The sequence below is a fragment of the Zootoca vivipara genome, chromosome 3 (genome assembly GCF_965207765.1).
Source record: "Zootoca vivipara chromosome 3, rZooViv2.hap1.1, whole genome shotgun sequence".
Lineage (NCBI taxonomy): Eukaryota > Metazoa > Chordata > Lepidosauria > Squamata > Lacertidae > Zootoca > Zootoca vivipara.
The window spans coordinates 23,376,038-23,396,060 of record NC_142586.1 but is presented as its reverse complement, the minus strand read 5'-3'; the positions used below and the strand labels follow the sequence as shown (position 1 = coordinate 23,396,060).

The 20,023-nt window shown below is 41.8% G+C and overlaps 1 protein-coding gene across 1 annotated transcript in view; it reads right to left on the bottom strand.

Moving 5' to 3' along the window:
* Positions 1–20,023, bottom strand: part of SNTG2 (syntrophin gamma 2) — a 120,169-nt gene that overhangs the window by 99,253 nt on the left and 893 nt on the right. Inside the window, exons 2-5 of the mRNA XM_088665607.1 lie at positions 19,120–19,176; positions 18,963–19,020; positions 5,483–5,526; positions 5,332–5,373 (exon numbers count right to left, since the gene is read on the bottom strand). Coding sequence (XP_088521733.1) covers positions 5,332–5,373; positions 5,483–5,526; positions 18,963–19,020; positions 19,120–19,176 — 201 coding nt within the window. The remainder of the gene's footprint in view (positions 1–5,331; positions 5,374–5,482; positions 5,527–18,962; positions 19,021–19,119; positions 19,177–20,023) is intronic.

The following is a 20,023-nucleotide window of genomic DNA, read 5'->3' as shown; positions in this document are numbered from 1 at the left end:
GGAATTATCTGTTGGGTATGGAGTTATCTGACCCCCGAGCCATCTCAAGGCAATCCTGTATAGGGAAGTGGGGTTTTTTAAAATGTTTAATTTTTTTTAATGTTTAATGTCAATTATGTTTTTATACATGTTGGAAGCTGGCCAGAGTGCTGGGGCAACCCAATAAGATGTGTGGGGTATAAATAGTAAAATTATCAATATGGAATGGGACATCCCTATTTTCACTGGAGAAATGTTGGAAGGTATGCAACTCTGGCATTTTAAATAATGACAGCCTTCACAATTCTGTGAAAATTAGTACAGGAGAGTGAGTGCACTTAAAGTAAGAGCGCAGTTGTATTAGGTAAGATCAGGAGCGCTGATAACTGAAGTTAAGAACCCAAAACACAAAGATAAATATTTATGAAAGAATGCTGTTATAACAGACAGCAGGATGGTATTTGCGATGTTCAAAGTAACAAGAATAGGTTCAACAGTGACATTTGTTTCAGACATACAAGCTCAGCGGTGATCCAAATGTGAACAGAGAGAAGGATTATACTTCTCTTGTTGTTGTTTAGTCGTTTAGTCGTGTCCGACTCTTCGTGACCCCATGGACCATAGCACGCCAGGCACTCCTGTCTTGCACTGCCTCCCGCAGTTTGGTCAAACTCATGTTCGTAGCTTCGAGAACACTGTCCAACCATCTTGTCCTCTGTCGTCCCCTTCTCCTAGTGCCCTCAGTCTTTCCCAACATCAGGGTCTTTTCCAAGGATTCTTCTCTTCTCATGAGGTGGCCAAAGTATACTTCTCTAGAGTATGTAATTAGGTCATTGCTCCTTGCATTAGCAAAACAGGTAGAGGGGCAAAGCAGGGTGCAGAAGGAGAGGTCATGGTAGAAGTGAATCCCTCAATACACATAGGCTATGCCTTTTAGGGCGCATACGCCAAACCTTTTAAATCACTGGATACTGCAGGTTCCATGCATGCATTGCTCTTATACTGCCAGCAAATACACAGCCACAGCTGCTGGAAGTATGACAAGGGCCTGAAGGAAGCCTGCCACTTGTTTCCCTTCAGCCTCACAAGATGTTCTCTGTGAGGCATAAGTCTTCACAGAAGATCCTCAAGGCAGGCATCCCCAAACTCAGCCCTCCAGATCTTTTGGGACTACAATTCCCATCATCACTGACCACTGGTCCTGTTATCTAGGGATGATGGGAGTTGTAGTCCCAAAACATCTGGAGGGCCGAGTTTGGGGATGCCTGCTCTAAGGTCTGAGAGAAACTGCTTTCCGGCTTAGGGGAGGAAACGAGATTCAGAAGGGCACCTTTAAGTGTTTGTCCTATTAGCCTACCAGAGACGCATAATTATTTTACTAGTTACTGGCATTAAATCAGGGCTGGGGAACCCTTTCTTCTGCTTATAACCGCTTGAATCTGATAAACCTCTATGTTGTTTGCAAAAATATATAATGCAACATTAGAATTATTGATAAAAAACAAGTATTTAAAATATCCTGAAGATGATTAAAACTGACAGTTGCTAAAAAGAGATAAAACACACATGTAGCCTCGTCGTGTATGGACAGGGTTGTCTAAAAATGTTGGTGCCAAAAGGAGCACAGCAAAGGCACCTTTGCTAGTGTAAATAGAGAAAGAGAGCTCCAAAGTGTAGGTACAGCCACACACACACTCCATTTTTTACAAGTGCTGAACAAATATTAATTGGCACCTGTAACAGGGCCACTCAGTGTTCAACAAAGGGTTACTGACCCATGGGAAGAGCCCACTGGAACCAACAGTGGGGAAAGTCACCCCTGCTTTTCTCCCTCCCATTCTCCCACTTATTTCTCCCACCCACTGCTTGCCTCTTTCTTTTTGATACCCACTTTTTCCATTGACCCACAGGAAAATCAGTTGTGGGTAGAGCCAGTAGTGGGAAAAATGACACATACTCTCTCTCTCTCTCTCCCCCCCCCCATTTCTACCATTCCCCTTTTCTTCCTCTATGACACTCCTTTTTCTCTCACACACTCTGATACTGTGCACACACTATAACTTTAAATCCCATTAAATGCATGTTTCCCACCCACCCCTCAATTCAAGGAATTCTGGACACGATAGTTTACCCCTCGTTGCAATACCCAGCAACCCTTAATAAACTACTGTGCCCATAATTCTTTGAAAGAAAAATGTGCTTCACATGTAAAGTGTAGACACAGCCACACTTTTTGACACCCCTTTCCCTATGTCTCTCTCAGCCTCTCTCATTTTCTTTATATCTCTGTGTAAAGAAAATGCTAACTAGCACTAGGGCTGACCATTTCTTGATGAGATTTAGGCTTGAGCAGACATACCCAGAACTGTGCTGTTTAAAGGGGCACTTTTTTAAATGAGTGTGCGGCTTTTCCGAGCAGGATGTGTCGCTCTTGAAGTCTGTAAATTGCATTTAACAAGACTATAACTACCGTACTGAGAGAGAGAAATGTTGTTTCCACTTTAAGCTTAAAAGGTAAAATAAATATAGGTATAGAATGCATAAAAAAGGGTTAGGAAAAGCTTCAGAGGTTATTTGGAAAATCACATCTCAGCTTAATCTTGGCACTGATAGGAATGAGATTCTTGCCTGCACAAACAAACCTGTTGAGTGTTACACTCCATTTCGAAGCATGAACAATTAAGCCAGAAAACCTTTAGTTAACCATAGTTGTTGTTGTTGCTGCTGCTGCTGCTGTTTGCCATTACCAGGAAACTATGGTTACCAGTTTCAAACCATATTTAATAGCATGGCTTGTGCTAAAGTTGATAATCATGGTTTCACAGTTTGGATAAAACAGGAAACTATGGCTAACTAAACATTTCTTGATATTTCAAAGATTCTTAGTTTCAAGGCACAAGAGCTTCCTGGGCTTTCCCTCTCTGCTGCTCCTTCGAGCCTTAGAAGTCTGTGTGAGATTGGTGCCAGAATGGACAACAATTAAATTAAATTAAAAGCACATTTCATGCATCTGGATAATCTTTGTAGAAGAACTTTATAGACGAATGAAAGAAATAACATTGAACTTCTTATTGTGTGGCATCTGAGCACCATGAGCTAGGCAAATTCACAATACAAATCAGATATTTTTTGCATTTCTGATTTGGGGTGCCCATGAGTGGTGTCCAATTTTCTCTCAGCATAGAACGGCTACACCTTACTACAAGGGGTTGAAATTCAAAGCAAGCAAGCAACCAGTTGTGAACCGAGACCACTATTTGCGACCTAGGTCGCTTCCAGCCTATCAGTATTTGGGGAGCAAAATTCATGTTACACAACTGTAGAGCAACAAATCTGCTCCCTCCCCTCCTCCCCCAAAAAATCTGGATTGATGGAACATTGAATTGTTACCCTACAAAAGGAGGTTAGAATAACCTACCCACAAAAAATCAAAATAAATGCTCAATAAGCAAGTTGTGCAAGCAGCCTTAGTTGCTAGTAACCACAGCTGTCCTCTGCCATTCTACTGCTGCTGAGTCTTTGCTTTGTAAATTGCTGGATTTGCTTTATGTGTTACCTTCCTATTTCAGCTTACATGGTCTTTTCTCTGCACTGCAATTTGCTACATCATGCTGCCTGACCTGCACTTTGATCTCTTCAACCTAACAAGAAACCCATTGGCCTCCTCATGTCTGAGGAATGGTTTGTTGTCCACCCAAACAGGTGCATCTCTTGATCTTTGCATTGGTATGAAGAGTTTAGCAGAAATTGAAGTGTAACAGATTGAAGGATTTAGATACCGTATGTGTGCTGCAAGTGTTCAAAAGGCTTTCAATTCAATCCTCTTTTCTTGGAGGGGATTTTGCCTTCCAGGCTGTGTAAAATTAGTTGCTGAGCCACCAATTAAGTTCTAAAGTGTGATGAGGCTTTGCAGTTTGGGACGTAGCCAAGTACCAGATAGACAATGGTAAATCTACAACAGTATTAGGTGCGAACAATGCAGGTAAAATAACAAGAGAAGCACCTTAAGATCGAAGATGAATTAATATACTGGATAGATGACACAGAAGTGTGTTCCCAGTTTAAAATTCATTTTTTTCCCCAACATCTCCTTCTCCGACCTCTGTTAATCTACCATTTCTCAAGTGGCCACAACTAACTCTGTGCACATTCAGACTTTGCTTTTCTGCATTCTGCCTTTCTTGGTAGTTGCAGAGGCATATCAAAACTGGCTAATGAATTAGACAGGATGAGCTAATGTGGATCCATTGTCTTAAAAAAAACAGAAAAGGAAAAAAAAACATGCGGTGATTTAAGCAATTATTTGTATGATTAGTTCTGATTGTGTTTTTTCATTACAAGTTTCTTAGGAGTTACAGCTTCCCTGCTCCTTCTATTTTGTGTAAGTGTGGCAACTGAATGGTGTTAATGGGAGTGTCTTCCTCACTTTCTACCTAATTTCCATGATGGAGGGGAGGGGGAGTAGGGATCTCACATGTGAACAGAATAGCCAGCACAAATATATATATATATATATATATATATATATATATATATATATGCTACATCCATGTGAAGAAATATGCCAACAGCTCAGGACCACAATACCTCAAAGGCCGCCTCTTTCCATGTGAATTTACCCAGACCCTGAGATCACCTTCTGAGGGCCTTCTTCATGTGCCTCCTTCCAAGAGTGGTCCAGAGGTTGACAACACAAGAATGGGCCTTTTCTGCAGTGGCTCCTCATCTGCGGAAAGCTCTCCCCAAGGAGGTTCACCTGGCGCCTTCATTATACACCTTTAGGCGCCAGGGGAAAACGTTCTTCTTTAGCCAGGTCTTTGTTTGATTTGATTGACATCCTATGCCCTTTTAAAATGTGTTGGGTGTGTGCATATTATTGGGTTGTTGTTGTTTTTCTTTTCATTATGTGCTTTGTGGTTTTATACAGTGGTACCTCTGGTTATGAACTTAATTCTTTTTGGAGGTCCGTTCTTAACCTGAAACTTCTTAACCTGAGGTACCACTTTAGCTAATGGGGCCTCCCACCGCCGCCACACTATTTCTGTTCTCATCCTGAGGTAAAGTTCTTACCCTGAGGTACTACTTCCGGGTTAGCGGAGTCTGTAACCCAAAGTGTTTGTAACCCGAGGTGTTTGTAAACCAAGGTACCACTGTATTCTGATTTTATCCTGTGAACCGCCCTGAGACCTACGGGTATAGGGTGGTATATAAATTCAATTCAATAAATAAATGGCTATGTAACTTTAAAAAGTGCGCTGAGAACTGTACTCTGGTGACACAGCAACATTAACATCCTAAGTAACAACATACAGGAAACAGTGGCAAAGAAGCAATCTAAGGTGCAGAACTTACCACTTCTTCATGGGTGGCACCTTCTACGTTTATGCCATTAACCTAAAAATGTCACAAAATGGTTATTTGAAATATCGGACTAATATCAGAATGTTATACAAGCATCAAAATAGTAGCATACTTTTGAAGCAGTTGTGTAGAGTAAACTGACCTGTATTACAGCATCTCCTATAAATAACATTCCTGACTGGTCCGCTGTAGAGTTATTTGAAGAAAAGAAAAGCCACACATTAATTGAGAGACTTACAATAAGGACATATTTTCTTGCAGCAGTTTGTCTTAAGCAGGGTTATTGTAAGAGTCACTTCTACTACTGCCTCTCTTGTAAAAAATGCCAGCAGCATAGTAATCACCCAGCAAAGCTAAATAGATTGGTAGCAATTCTAAGGAAATTAAGAGGGCTGATTTCCAGTCACAAAAGATTATTTAATATGGAACACAAATGTCGCTTCCCACTAATGATGGATTTCATTAAATTATGGAGGAAATACAATTCACATTTTTCATTAGCTTTGGTAGGACAGTAAAATGGGAATTCTGCCTCCCTTGTTCTTTCCTCCTGAAAAGATGTGCAGAGGCTGCTTTCATCAAGGAGGTTGCACAAAGAATTTAATAAAGCAATTTAGTGTGAACTTTGAATCCACTTCACTGAATAGAGTAACCCGATATATTATTTCAACCAGTAATTTGCAAAGTTTCTGCAACATGAAATTAATGTGAATGTCACCTTGCCAGCTGCATGCATAACTAAAGCAGCATACAATGTCTCCTACTCTAAGAAACACGTTTTTTAAAGCCTCATCTCACATCATAGCACTGCTGTTTTTCACTCATCTTTTCAATGGCTTCCTAGAACGTTGCTCTAATTAGAAAAAGGAAATAGTTAAAAACGGCATAAATAGAGGTCTACGGTCTAGTTCAGAGATGTGCTGCTGCCCTCAGTTTTCCTACAAATGAACAGTGATGGTTCCCTCCTCCTTTCAAAAATCTGAATGTTCATGTAATTACCAACACCCTGTAAGTCTCCAAGCCGTCTTCCCTGGCACCTCCTGCTGTAATGGCTGCCATAGCGGCATGCATGGTAGGCAGGATCTCTCTCTCTCTCTCTCTCTCTCTCTCTCTCTCTCTCTCTCTCTCTCTCTCTCTCTCTCTCTCTCTCTCCTTTCTCCATGCCTCTGCCTGTCACTGGGATCAAATGCTGCCATGGCAACGTTCAAGTCCCCAGAAACCCCAAGAAAATCTGATTTCCATACTAACATCAGGTGCCCCTGGGAAACTGCAGGCCCACAACTCCAGAGAACCAATGCATTTCCCCCTAGGGAATTTGGTGCTCTGGGGAACTTAACTGATCTGGGGTTCTGAGCTTGTGAGACCTTTTCAAGTGTCAAGCAGGAGTGGGAAGAAAATAAGTCCCCATTCAGACTTACCACCAACAGAGTGGAAGTTGTTTCCTGATGGTATCTTACCATTCTGCTTTGTTAAATATGCGAATATAGAAATCATACGGGAGGAGGACCCCGCTGCATGGTTCATTTCCAGTGAACCAGCATTTGCTCTCCTTCCCAGCAGGTGATAGGCAGATGAAAGGGTTGACACAGATACCGTAGCTCTAGAAGTGTATTTATGCAAATTAATGAGGAAGAGTCTATGAATGGCTGCTAAGCATGATGACTATACTGTCTCCAGGAACAGAGGCACAACGCATCTGAATACCAGTTGCCAAGCATCCACAGTCAGAGAGGGCTATTGTCCCCATTTCCTATTTGTGGACTTCCCAGAAAGGTAGCATATGTTTGGCCACTGTGTGAAAAAAGATGCTGGACTAGATAGTCCTGTGCTCTTTCTTATGTATTGATGATGGCCATACCTCATCCCCACAACTGGAACAAAGCCCTGAAGTCATCTGAGAATTGCTACAACCAACAGTGGTGTAGCGTGGGTTGCCGGCACCTGGAGCAAAGTGAGTATCCTCAGCGCCACGGATACAATGGATCAAAGGAGCAAGAGTTCAGCGACCTTCCCGAATGACAGCCACGGCACCCCAGGAGCATCGAACATGGCAGAGAGTGGGACAGGAGATTGGTCAGGAATGGGTATCATTCTAGAGCTCGTGCAGAGGGATCCCTAGCAAAAGGCCATCAGCCCAATCTACCCACGTGAACATTGGGAGATTTTCTGTGTGAGGGGGAGGGTGTACTATTCATTCATTCATTCATTCATTCATTCATTCATTCTATGCTATGCTATTTGTTTTCCTTTTGAAACTTTGGCACCCCTAAGGATTCTGCACTCAGGACAAACTGCCCCTGTGTCCCTGCCCAAGCTATGCCACTGGCAACCAGGCTGATGCATCCGAAAAGCATGAGCTAGGTATACCGCTCAAATCTCATGGCTGAGAGCATGTCCCACTTTCTCTATTTTAAACAAAATTCTCTACTTTACAGAATGTGCCACTGTGAAGGCTCTGATGTTGCTTTATAATGGCAAAAGAATTATTCTCTTGCAGGAATTTTCCTAAGCCCAGGATGTATTCCATGGTGTATGAGAAGAACTTGAAAAAAAATTTTTTCTCTTATTTAAGATGTACGTGACCATGCATTGATGAGTTGTTCCTTTTCTTCTGAGGAAAACAAGTACATTCTGTACAGTTTGATTGGCAGGAGTTTGTGATTAGCTCCCACTACAAAAAAAAGATTGCTACATAATGGTGCTTTTATTCTGATTTTCTATATCAAGAAAAGTGAGACATGGAATAAAGTGGCCTAGAAATATGGTTTTCTGAAAGTTTGAAAAATGGCTCAGATACATACTAGAGGGCTGAAATTATGGTTATTTCTGTTATTGGGTAAACAAAACCACAACACAAAAAAAACTGTAATCCAAACAACATGAGTAAGGCTTTTTAAAAATCTTTTTAAAAATTGTCTTTCACAGCAAAATGAATACAACTGAGTGTCCTGCAGTGAGGTCCAAACTGCATTTTCATAAATTGTACCCTAGGAAAGCACAGTTACCACTCTTTTGTGCTAAAAGTGTACTATTAGGAATACAGAGGCTTTTCAAACTGAATCAAAACATCTTTCAAAAACTGTATGTCTACCACACTGAAAGAATACAGAATGTTCCTAAAGTCTAATGTAGCCCACTTGGTAAGGTTATATTTTTCTCTCATTTTGTTTCACACTGCTATATTTTAAAGCATGGCAATATGCTTAGTACTTCAGTTCTACTGCATTCCAAGAAATTACTATATGTAGGCATGACAGATGGTAAAGAAAACAAAATCTGATCAACAGCGCAAAAAAAAAGCAGTATGAGAATTTTGGAAATGTTATGAGTAAACTCTATGTGCGCTTACCAGAATTTGCTCTTTTCTTTTGCTTTTGGAATACCATTTGCATAGACATTGTACATTAAGCGGGTCCATCTAATGCAGTACTCTCAACTTGACAAGCAGTGGTCATCACTGGTCTTTTCCCTTCAGCATTGCTCTTCTGGCAAACCATGGCTTAGCTCACAGCAGTTCAGTGGCAGGAAGACCAGAGCAAAGTGCCCAAAATCTCCTTTCCAGGAGTCTGGATGCTTGTGCTAAGTCACGGGTGTCAAACACAAGGCCCGGGGGCCGAATCCGGCCCGCCAGACCTCGTCATGTGGCCCGCCGAGCGCCCCAGCCAGCGGGACCCAGCAGCGGCACCTTGCTGCTGAAGCGCCGCGCCGACAAAGCGCCGACAAACAGCTGGGGCCTGGGGGGGGGTAGAAAGGCGGCCGGAGCAGCGCTGCGTGGACACCCCGAGCCACAGCAGGAGAAGGAGGCAGCTTGCCGGGTCAGCGCCCAGCAGCGCCGCACGGAGAGTCCCAAGCCTCTGCGACGCAGCAGTGCTCTGTAGCACTTTGAATCCTCCTCCTCCTGCCATGGCTCGGCGCCTGGAAACGGCTGCTGCTGAAGCACAGATAAAGCACCCAGCAGCGCCGCGTGGAGGAGGAGGAGGAGGATTCAAAGTGCTACAGAGCACTGCTGCGTCCCAGAGGCTCGGGACTCTCCGTACGGCGCTGCTGGGCACCGACCCGGCAAGCCGCCGCCTTCTCCTCCTCTTGCCTCACCTCCTCCTCCTCCTGCCGCGGCTCAGCCTCATGAACGTGAGCTCAGCAGCAGCTCAGCCTCACGAACGTGCAACTCTGAGGCTTTACACACGTCTCCTAAAATGGACACCCGCTGCCTCACGCTGCACGGGAAATGCTTTTTGCCCCTGGGTCCCTTCGCGCTCTTTTCTGGCACTGAATCAAGGCAGTGACCCCCCCTTCCCTTTCTTTCTTCCTCTCTCTCGTTCTGATTCTTTCTTTCCCTCTCCTTCCTTCCTTCTTTATCTCTGTCTTCTCTCCCTCTTTCTTTTTCTTTCCTTCTTTATTCCCTTCCTTATTTCCTACTTTTCTTTTTCTCCCCTCTTTCCTTCCTCTCGCCCTCCTGCTCCCTCTTTTCTTTCTTTCTTTCTTTCTTTCTTTCTTTCTTTCTTTCTTTCTTTCTTCCTTCCTTTCTTCCTTCCGTCCTTCCCATCTTTCTTCCTCTCCCTCATTCTTATTCTTTCTTTCCCTCTCCTTCCTTCCTTCTTCACCTCTGTCTTCTCTCCCTCTTTCTTTTTCTTTCCTTCTTTATTCCCTTCCTTATTTCCTACTCTTCTCTCTCTCCCCTCTTTTCTTCCTTCCTCTCTCCCTCCCACTCCCTCTTTTCTTCCTTCCTCCCTCCCTCCCTCTCCCTCTCCTCAGAAACATAGGATGCTGCTTTATACTTCTGGCCCTTAAACCCTGGAACCAGGAGAACAGCTCCAGTGAGTCAACCTCAGCCAGTCCCTTTGGTGAAGGGTGGTGGCTCACTGGCAGAACATCTGTCCTGCATGCAGAAGGACCCCAGCATCTCCAGGTACCAGTAGCTCTGCAAAGCTCCTGCATGAAACCCTAGTGAGCCTCCACCACCCAGTGCAGTTACCAAAAATCATTTTTCAATAAATTGTACAAGAATTGTACATTTGAATATCTACTTGCCATTATTCTGACTATGTTAGTTATTACTTACATTATTACAAAAAACAGTAATAATTGAATGCAGTGACAATAATTTATGATAATAAAGAGTGGACACATAGTCCTACAGATACAACCGGCCCTTTGAGGGTGACCAAACTGCTGATGCGCCCCCCGATGAATTTGAGTTTGACACCCCTGTGCTAAGTCATGGTTTGGCTTAGGGTTATGTGCAAAGTAGTTCGACGAGGAAACAACTCCCCTGTATTTATACGAAGTTCTTGCAATACTTAAGCAACCAATTCTCAATAACCGGAGCTGAGCCGTATTTCAGCCAGAAGATATAACCAAAGGTCAAGCACCTTTAGTTTCAATTTTCCAACAGGAAAAATCAGACGCTGCTAATACCGTAGCTGCATACTATGTAGGTGTGCATAAACTCATTGATTTCAATAAATGCACTTACCTCTGCATAGGATCAGGCATTAAGTCTTTTCCCCGAAGAAGAAGAAGAAGAAGAAGAGGAGGAGGAGGAGGAGGAGTAGTTTGGACTTGATATCCTGCCTTTCACTCCCCTTAAGGAGTCTCAAAGCGGCTAACAATCTCCTTTCCCTTCCTCCCCCACAACAAACATTCTGTGAGGTGAGTGAGGCTGAAAGACTTCAGAGAAGTGTGACTAGCCCAAGGTCACTCAGCAGCTGGATGTGGAGGAGGGGGGAAGCGAATCTGGTTCACCAGATTATGAGTCCACCGCTCTTAACGGCTACACCATGCTGGCTCTCAGTACTTAAGCACTTAACTTTGGCTGGTAGAGTTGGGATTGCATTGTCCAAAATGGCCCACGGAATAGCTTCCACCAGAGAGATCAGCATGCCAACAATGGTTCATCCCAATGCTGCCATCCTTGCAGCTTGTGACTGTTATAAACATACAAGTTGATTTACTTTAGTATGACTGAATGTGCAGAACCATGTAAGGCTCTTCTTAGTCTTAAAAGCCACCTTGCAATCACCAGAGCTTAGAAGTCTGAACATTAAGATGCATAACTAGAACACAGATCCAAATCTCTTATGGTTACCTAGTGCTTGTTCACTGTACCTGCTGCAGCTCAGAAGCAACCATAGAAGAGTACTTCTGCAGCACAAGTACATGGTCACCTCCCAAATCCACTACATGAGCAATACACAGACATTCCCAAATACCTTACATGGCATCTCATCCAAATTTTGACTTTTCAAGTTAGACTAAAAACTAAAGTTTGCCTGCCAGGAAGACAGAGCTGTTTCTGCTGCTGAAGCTATCATGGATTAATAGGATGATGCTTCTCCTGTGATTTCTTGCTACCTCTGGATAATGGAAAAACTCATGCTGCCAATTTGATCATTTTATCTTAAACGTATTTTATCTTGTAGCTGCATTCTGTTTTCCCCCCAGATGGCACATCAATCAAAACACAGCTCCATAGACTTTATTTACCGCATCATGGTTATTATATTGTTATGGTGCTCAAACATAAGCTTGCTATAGTGGCGATAAAGAAACAATAGTATGAATTTGCAATACCCGCAATATTAACTTAAAACAGCACTGAAGGGGAAAGTGGGGAAAGGATTACAGTTTTAAGTCTTTCAACTTAATAAACTTTGACAACACCAAAGTGTGAAACGAAGCTCATAAATGATTTAGAGGCTCCTGGAACAATACACTGTTTATTACACATAGATTCCCCTCTTCCTTTGGGAAAGCTTAGAGCGGTTTATAGTATGCTGTTCTTCCATCCTGCCACTTCCATCCTGGTCAAGCTAAGAGCTGCTAAGTTATTCTGTAACAGCATAATGCACCCTAAGGCGATAACATATAAATTAAAAAGTTCTACTTTCTTCATAAGTAGATATGCATTTAACAAACAGCAGCCTTGCACACATATTCTTTCATTGCTTACAAAACACATGATTCAATAGATAAACACCAAGAACTAAAATGGAGACTGTCTAGTAATACAGTGGTGCCTCGCAAGACGAATTTAATTCGCTCCGCGAGTCAATTTGTTTTGCGGAAAAATTGTTGAAATTTCTTTTTTTGCCCATAGGAACACATTAATTAAATTTCAGTGCATTCCTATGGGAAACCACGATTCACAAGACAAATTTTTCGCAAAACAAATTTGTCTTGCGAGTCACCATCAGATTGCAAGACACATTCGTCGTACCATTTTTGTAAAGCCATACTCCATGCTAAGAACACTCATGTGTTAGACTGCTTCTCTTTTAAAGTGGCACAGAGATTTATCTCAAGAGGAGCTGCTGGCAGCAACAGTCAGCTGACATGACTCCATAAATTCTATGCAAAATGTAAAGCTTTTTAGAATTCTCCTGTCAAACTATGGTTTTATGCTACTTTTGCTTTACAAGAAAAAAAGTCAATTCTATTGTTATTTTTACCATAATAATTAAAGGAAGTGGACCTTCTATTTTTTTCTTTTTTAAAGTTTCTTGCTTCCATTACTTCAATGAAATACTAAATCCACTACTTTGGGCAAAGAAAGAAAACCTCATCTCAAGCAACTAAAATGCATTCTAATATCTGAGAACAGGGAGGTTAGTACCAACATGGACATGATTAATACCACAGGTAAAATGCTTACTGAACTGAATAATGTGGCACTGAATCCGTGGAAGTAATGAATATTTAAAGTTTTATAAGGAAATAAAAGAGAGGCAGACTGGCTTCTTCAATCTTTCTATTCAAAGGATGGCACTGGAGGCAGACCAGAGATCTTATTATTTCTTGTTTCAAGACAGTGGGAAGGAGATACGCGAAAACAAAAGGGCAGAACTGAATGTGCACAGGTAATGGAAGGGATGTTTCCTACTGAGCTACACAGCTTAAGATGAAATGAAGAAAAACATGACTTATTATTAACAGTTACTACCAACTCATTAATTTTCCTGCAGTTATTTTTGGGGCTCCACTCTTTGCCCTTGATATCTTAGATGCAAAATTGCTTCTAATCACTTGCATCTTTCGTGCAGCGCACAAAGGAAAAAAAACACAACACTTTTTCCTTGTACGATAAAATGTAATCTTAACATCTGATTTGTAAAGCAGAGCTGCCACAAGTTTATTGGGAAGGGGGAATTTTGATTGCCCCAGTGCGTTTTATCAGGGCTTTCCGATTTGTGGTTGTGACATGCCAAAAATGGCTTGGGCCACAATGTGGGGATCTACAATCTTGAAGACTTGGCAGAGTGTTTCCAGCTGAGAAGCCCAGCTGTTGAGAATTTCCCATGTGAACCATTAAAAAGGCTATCTTTTTTCATTAGATAGGATTTCATAAGATAGTGGTGGCCAAACTTGTCCCTCCAGCTGTTTTTGGACTACAACTCCCACCATCCCTAGCTAGCAAGACCTGTGGTCAGGGATGATGGGAATTGTAGTCCCGAAACAGCTGGAGGGCCAAGTTTGGCCACCACTGTCATAAGAGAAATGCACTGGCCAAATCGACATTAGCAATTGCCAAATTTATAAACTCCACCCTCAAATATCAGATGATACCTGCTTGTCTTTTATGTTATGGATACATATGTAAGTTAACCCCAAATATTCTTGTTGGAAACAGTATGAATAACCATTAACTGCTCCTTGAAGTTGTACCCTTTAACATTACAAATAACCCATTATTCCAGCTGGGGCCTGTATTCCCTTTCTCTTCCAATTATTAATCAGGTAACTACCCCCTTGAATCTCACCCTCTCCTTGACAATAACCCCACAAGATAGCAACATGCCATGATGTCTGGACACAGGGTACGTTCATTCTTGTAGTGCTACACCATGCATAAATGAATTTTTAAAGTGTTTAAAATTAACAAATGTATTTCAAATTTGAAGCAGTCATCATTCATTGACTTACTCTGATCACGGAATCCCACAAAGACCAGGACCACCGTGAGTAAATAAGAATTCAGCACTAGTGTCCCCCCCCCCCAAGATTAAACTGAATATATCAGTCTGTCTGACTGTCTCTATCTATCTATCTATCTATCTATCTATCTATCTATCTATCTATCATCTAATCTAATCTATCTGTTTTGGCATTCAGTAGAAATTGCTCTGCTAAAAGCCAGCATGTTCAACTGATTCCCAGGGTATGTGGGGGGGTGGGGGTGCCCATTGCAACAAACAGCCTCTGGCATAGTTTAGTGAACTATATTCACCACTCAGTTTCAACAGAAATCATTTCGTATTGTTTTTGCTACTTGTCTGACTCCACGTGCCGTATCAGTTAAGGGCACAGTGGAACTCTAAAGGTTTAGAACGTTGCAAGCCTGCAACTTCTACGGAAATTGGAAAGTGTAGCAAAGGAGCATCATCACAATGGTGTCAACATTCTGTGACTGTGTGGCTTGGAAAAGAATATCTGCAGCCCGTCCAATAGTTGTGTGTATGTGTGTACACATACATAACTAGGAAAATGAAACAACCAGGCTTTTGCCACATAAAAAGTTGCCTTCAATATGTTGCTATGACTTTCCCCCTCCATTTTCAGGGTTGGTTTGGGTAGGCTATCCAGACAACTCCAGTTTCTTTTTTAAAACAACTTTTCTCTAGAACACACAGTTTCATTTTAGCTGCTCCATTATTACATTTCGCTGTCGGCTTACAGTATAAGCATTCTTCTTCCTTCTTTTCCACCTAGCTCATTTACTGAGGGGGTGAAACACATTCATTTTTTCCTCCCTCACATGCTATTTTTATGCCATGTACAAGACAGTATCTCTGTGGAGGTTGTATTAAAAGAATGCTTTTGTGCACTTAGGTTTCACATTCATTTTATTTTAATATTTGTTTAAAGGGGGCATGTTGCAAGCAAATCAGCATTTAAAGTTCATGTGGAAGCTTTATATGTGTTTGGGTTAATTTATATTTATGTTACTTGTACTACTTTTATTCTGTTAAACTTTTGTTTTGTGATGGTTTAATGTCCAAAGGAACCTAAATTGGAACCCTGTATTAAAAGCAAAATGAAATATTTAGTGAATCTACATATGTTTCAACATTTTGGGACCGAAAACTGGGATGCACATCTTCCTGGCTGTGCTCTCGTTTGTGTGTCACATCAACTGCATGAGAGCACAGAACCCATGTATTTTACTGATCTCACATGTTTGGGGGCTCTGTGACTTTGCACATTTTTGGGTGCCGTGTTGAGATCATGGCACCCAAAAACGGGAAGTCCTGATATCATGAAGGCAGTTCAAGGATATGGAACTGGAGAAACTGTGATGATTGCTTTCCTCCACCCCACTCTCATATCCTGTGCTTTTAGAATCATAGAATAGAATCATAGAGTTGGAAGAGACCACAAGGGCCATCCAGTCCAACCCCCTTCCAAGCAGGAAACACAATCAAAGCATTCCTGACAGATGGCTGTCAAGCCTCTGCTTAAAGACCTCCAAAGAAGGAAATTTTGAAATGTGGATTGCTGAACTGGACAAAACAAAGTGGGAACAGAGAAAAACCTACAGAGTACTTCTTTGGAGAAGCTGCAGAGCACAATGGGAAATCTGTGAGCCTTCATATGTTGTTGGACTACAATTCCCACCATCCCAGCCACTAGCCAGGCATCTGGGCCTGGTGGGAGCTGGAAGAGTGATGGATTTCCTATCCCTGCTGTAGAAGATAGGAGTTCTGCTAATCAAGGGGCTGCTCTCCTGAACCCTTCAACAGTCTTGTATAGGGCAGGTCCCAACAGTTGCTCTGTGAGCACAGTACTATGCAGCTTCCGACCTTCCCAAAGGACTCTTCTCTCCAAGCCGCATAAGTTCCATGTGGTTTTAAAAGTGTGGTGCCAGATTCCCTCCATGCTGGATTTTGCTACCTGTGGTTTCTGAGAATGCACAATAAGAACTGCTGATTGAAGCAACTGTGCTAAGTGTACCCTTAGTCACAGACAGAATTTGCAAATAGAAACAAGATGTTTTAAAAGGGCACCGAACACAGAAATAGAGCCAGTTTAAGCACTGGCCAGCTTTGATAAGCATCTCTCAACCTCCTTATGGAAAATGGGGTAGAACAAAATAAAATAATACCGGACACACCGAAAAAGGGAGGTAGCAAGAGTAGGAAACTAGTTCCAGAAGTTGCAAAACATGGTGGTGTGGAGACAAATTTCCAGATGACAGAACATGTTCAAATTGGCATTTATTTGTCTATTAACTAATCTATAGTGTACTGCTTTACGAGGTGGAACTGGCCTTTCAAGGCAATGTACAAAATTTAATGCAATAGAATCGTTATCCTAATTCAACTAAAACCACATTGCAGCACCATAAAACTTAAGAAGATCACAAGAACCTGCTAGATCAGAGCAATTCCCATCTAGTCCAGCATCCTGCTTCTAGTGGCCAAGCGGATGTGCAAGGCAAGCCCACGAGGACATAGTTAATTGGGCTCGATGCCTCTCTTTGATGTAGTACAGAGCAACATCACCTCCAGTGAATCCTTCCCTGTCCATCCTGTAGCATCAGTCTCTAGATATGTCTCACTGTTTTTCTCCATACCACTAGGTTTCCATTGCACCCAGCGTATCTATGCTCTCCTTTAATACACTAAGCCAAGAGTTTGTCTGAGGTGTCTGAGGCAAAATGGCCACCCCTGCCAAAGCCTCACTTACCAAGGTTGCAAGGCTGTGGGTTCTGGTGAGATATTGTGAGAGCCCCACATTTTGTGGGGTTCTTGTGAGATCTGACCAGAACCCACCTGGAAGACATTGCAGCGGAGGGTGGGGCATAACTGCAGGAAGGAGCCCCTTGGATTCTGCCACCTAAGCCTCCCTTGGTCTGCCTCATGAACAGGCCTGCTAGCAACTTCGTATGGTCTGGAACCCTGTTCAATTCCTGTTGCATGAATCCCCCTGCAAGTAGTTCATGAGAAGGGTTTGCCTTGCAGAGAACTAGCAGGCACCGGAGCAGAGAACTAGCAAACTGATGCAGCACCAGCGATCAGGCAGAGCTAGTACACCAATGCAACACTGGGGGGTCAGGTATAGCCCTTCTTTAACCTGAAAACATGAGTGCCCTAGACAAAAATGAGCAAAAATACAGCTTTACGGTCCTTTATCACAATATACATGAGGCATATACTCTAGTAGTCCCATATTCATGTTTAGGAAGAGTAATTAACTCTGTTTTCAAATTCTCCAAAAATAAGACAGTTGCATTACAATCTCAAGGAAATTTAAGCTGCTTAGAAAATGGAGGTGGGGAGAAGCAAAGATTGTCCTAGACCAGTGATTGGCCCTCCGGCTGTTTTGGGACTACAACTCCCATCATCCCTAGCTAACAAGACCAGTGGTCAGGGATGATGGGGATTGTAGTCTCAAAACAGCTGGAGGGCCAAGTTTGGCCATCACTGTCCTAGACAGTATAGCTTTACTGAGAAGTGTTCAACCTCCCCTAGTACGGATGTCAACGCATGACATTATTCTGTCAGTGTAATGTATTCGCTTTGAGTAACAGTTATTTCTTTTATAGGAGTATTCTCACAAGACTATGTTCCACTCTAGACAGACAACTTCACAATAATAGGCTCCTTGGGATTTATTTGTTTTTTCAAAAAAACTTGTATGTAAGTTTAGTCATGTACCCATATCTAATGTTGATACCCTGAAGCATTGCTTGAATTTCATTTCTCACATACCTCTTTCAAGGTCTGTGCCTCATTGCTGTGTATGCTCTGGTTATCCCAGTTTCCAAACTATTGGAAGTTTACCATAATAGTTTCCCTAATTCTTTTCTATATAGGTATGGACTAATAGGAAATAATGCCTCATTTCAAAGATTGCTAACAACTGTTTCTTAACATTATTCCACACTCCCCTAAATAGAGTTGAGGTTCATGTACTGTAGGAATATACAAACACACCAAGAGCGAAAATTCTATCTGAAGATTGCTCAGATTTCTACTTTGTCATGATTGCACATTTTTGGAAGCTGAAGTAGCATACAGAGATGTAAAGCATGGCCACTGAATTGTCAGAGAATCCCCTCAGATGTAGCACTGTGACTCGCAATGAATTTCGTTTGCGCTAGAGATGCGAATTCTCTTTAAAAATAAATGACAAATGTGTTTGGAGAGGGAGTAGAATGCCTGAAACAGTGGTGCTAATAGTCACAAACACCGCAAGCAGGGGAAGTAGAACTGCGATCACCCAATGAAAACAATGGGGCAGTTATAGGATGTTGCTCTTGCATAGTTGCTTATACAATTGGGACCCTCTGTCCAGTTTGTCCAAACTTGGAAAGGTGCTTTCTAATAGTGTAGAATGCCTGATAATGCCAGTGTTGACAGAAAACAGCAAGGTTACAGGCAGAAGACCAAGTTTCCCATTGAAATCAACAGAAAAACCAAAATTGGTAAACTAATAAAGCATCAAATACAAAACGAATGCAATTCAAATGAATGAAAATGAAGCAAACCAAACTTTTAAATTTAGGTTGAATATAAAAACAGGACGTTTTTCCTCGTCCACATTGAATTTGCACCTGTGAATCCATATTTAATTACTGCACTTAAAATCAAAATCTCCCATATGGAAGTACGCATTTGCTTTACCTGCTTGGTCTTTAAATATTTTTGATATGACGACAGGCACTTTGTGTTCAGCACCACCCTAAAAGAGAGAAGTGACAAGAAGAAAAGTTTTAGCTGCTCATCGCCTTCACTACGTATCAAAAAAGAGAAGAGAAGAGAAGAGAAGAATTATGCATACCTTTATACTTAAGCCCAAGCCACCAACTGTTTGTCTACGAAGTTTAACAGTTCTGTGCTTTAAAAAATGGTAGAAAAAATAAATTTAGGTGAAAATACAATATTAGATGCATGCATATCGAATTTGTGCTATTTCACCTACTCTCTCTTCTCATATTCAACAAAGTTACTCTAGAAAGCTGAAAGACTACGCTCCATAAAAATAATATGATATTTAATTCATAACACTATCACTAGCACAAAAGAAGGGCTTTTTTCTTCATTTACTGAAGGGGAAAATTAAATCCTTTGCACCAGTTTATACCTTGAGTTGCACAATCGTCTATGACAAATACAATCCAGATATATGCACACAGGACTTTCATGATTTTTGACCAGTTGCTAAGACTATTTCACTGTTCACAGATATGAACAGGAGCTTGTGCCGTTGGAGCCACTTACCGCAGAGAACTATACTTGTCAACTCTAAAGCACGTCCCTTTGAATTTTATGCGGTTTACTCCCTTGAACAGCAATCCTATACACGCACTGAACTCAACGAGGCTTACTTCTGAGTAAACTTGCAGAGGACCACACTGCCAACACAATATGTGAAGTCTCATTAAAGGACCGGGTGCAACAATATCAATGTTTGATTGGACTGATATGCTTTTATTTAAAATTTTCTTGTTTGCCCTTGTCAAATCTCTGAAAGTTTAAAAATACGGAGTGTCGCTTCTGGTGTATGTTTGCACAAAAGTTTGTATTCTTTGCTGATATCAGTTATACCCTGGATTTCCATTTTTAGTTTTAAAATCAATCTTTTCCCATATCCAGCTGACTTTCCTGCAGTGAGCTACCCCACTCATATTAATCTATTTCTCATGGTTATTTCTTCAATACTTTTTTTTAAAGCAAGTATGTGA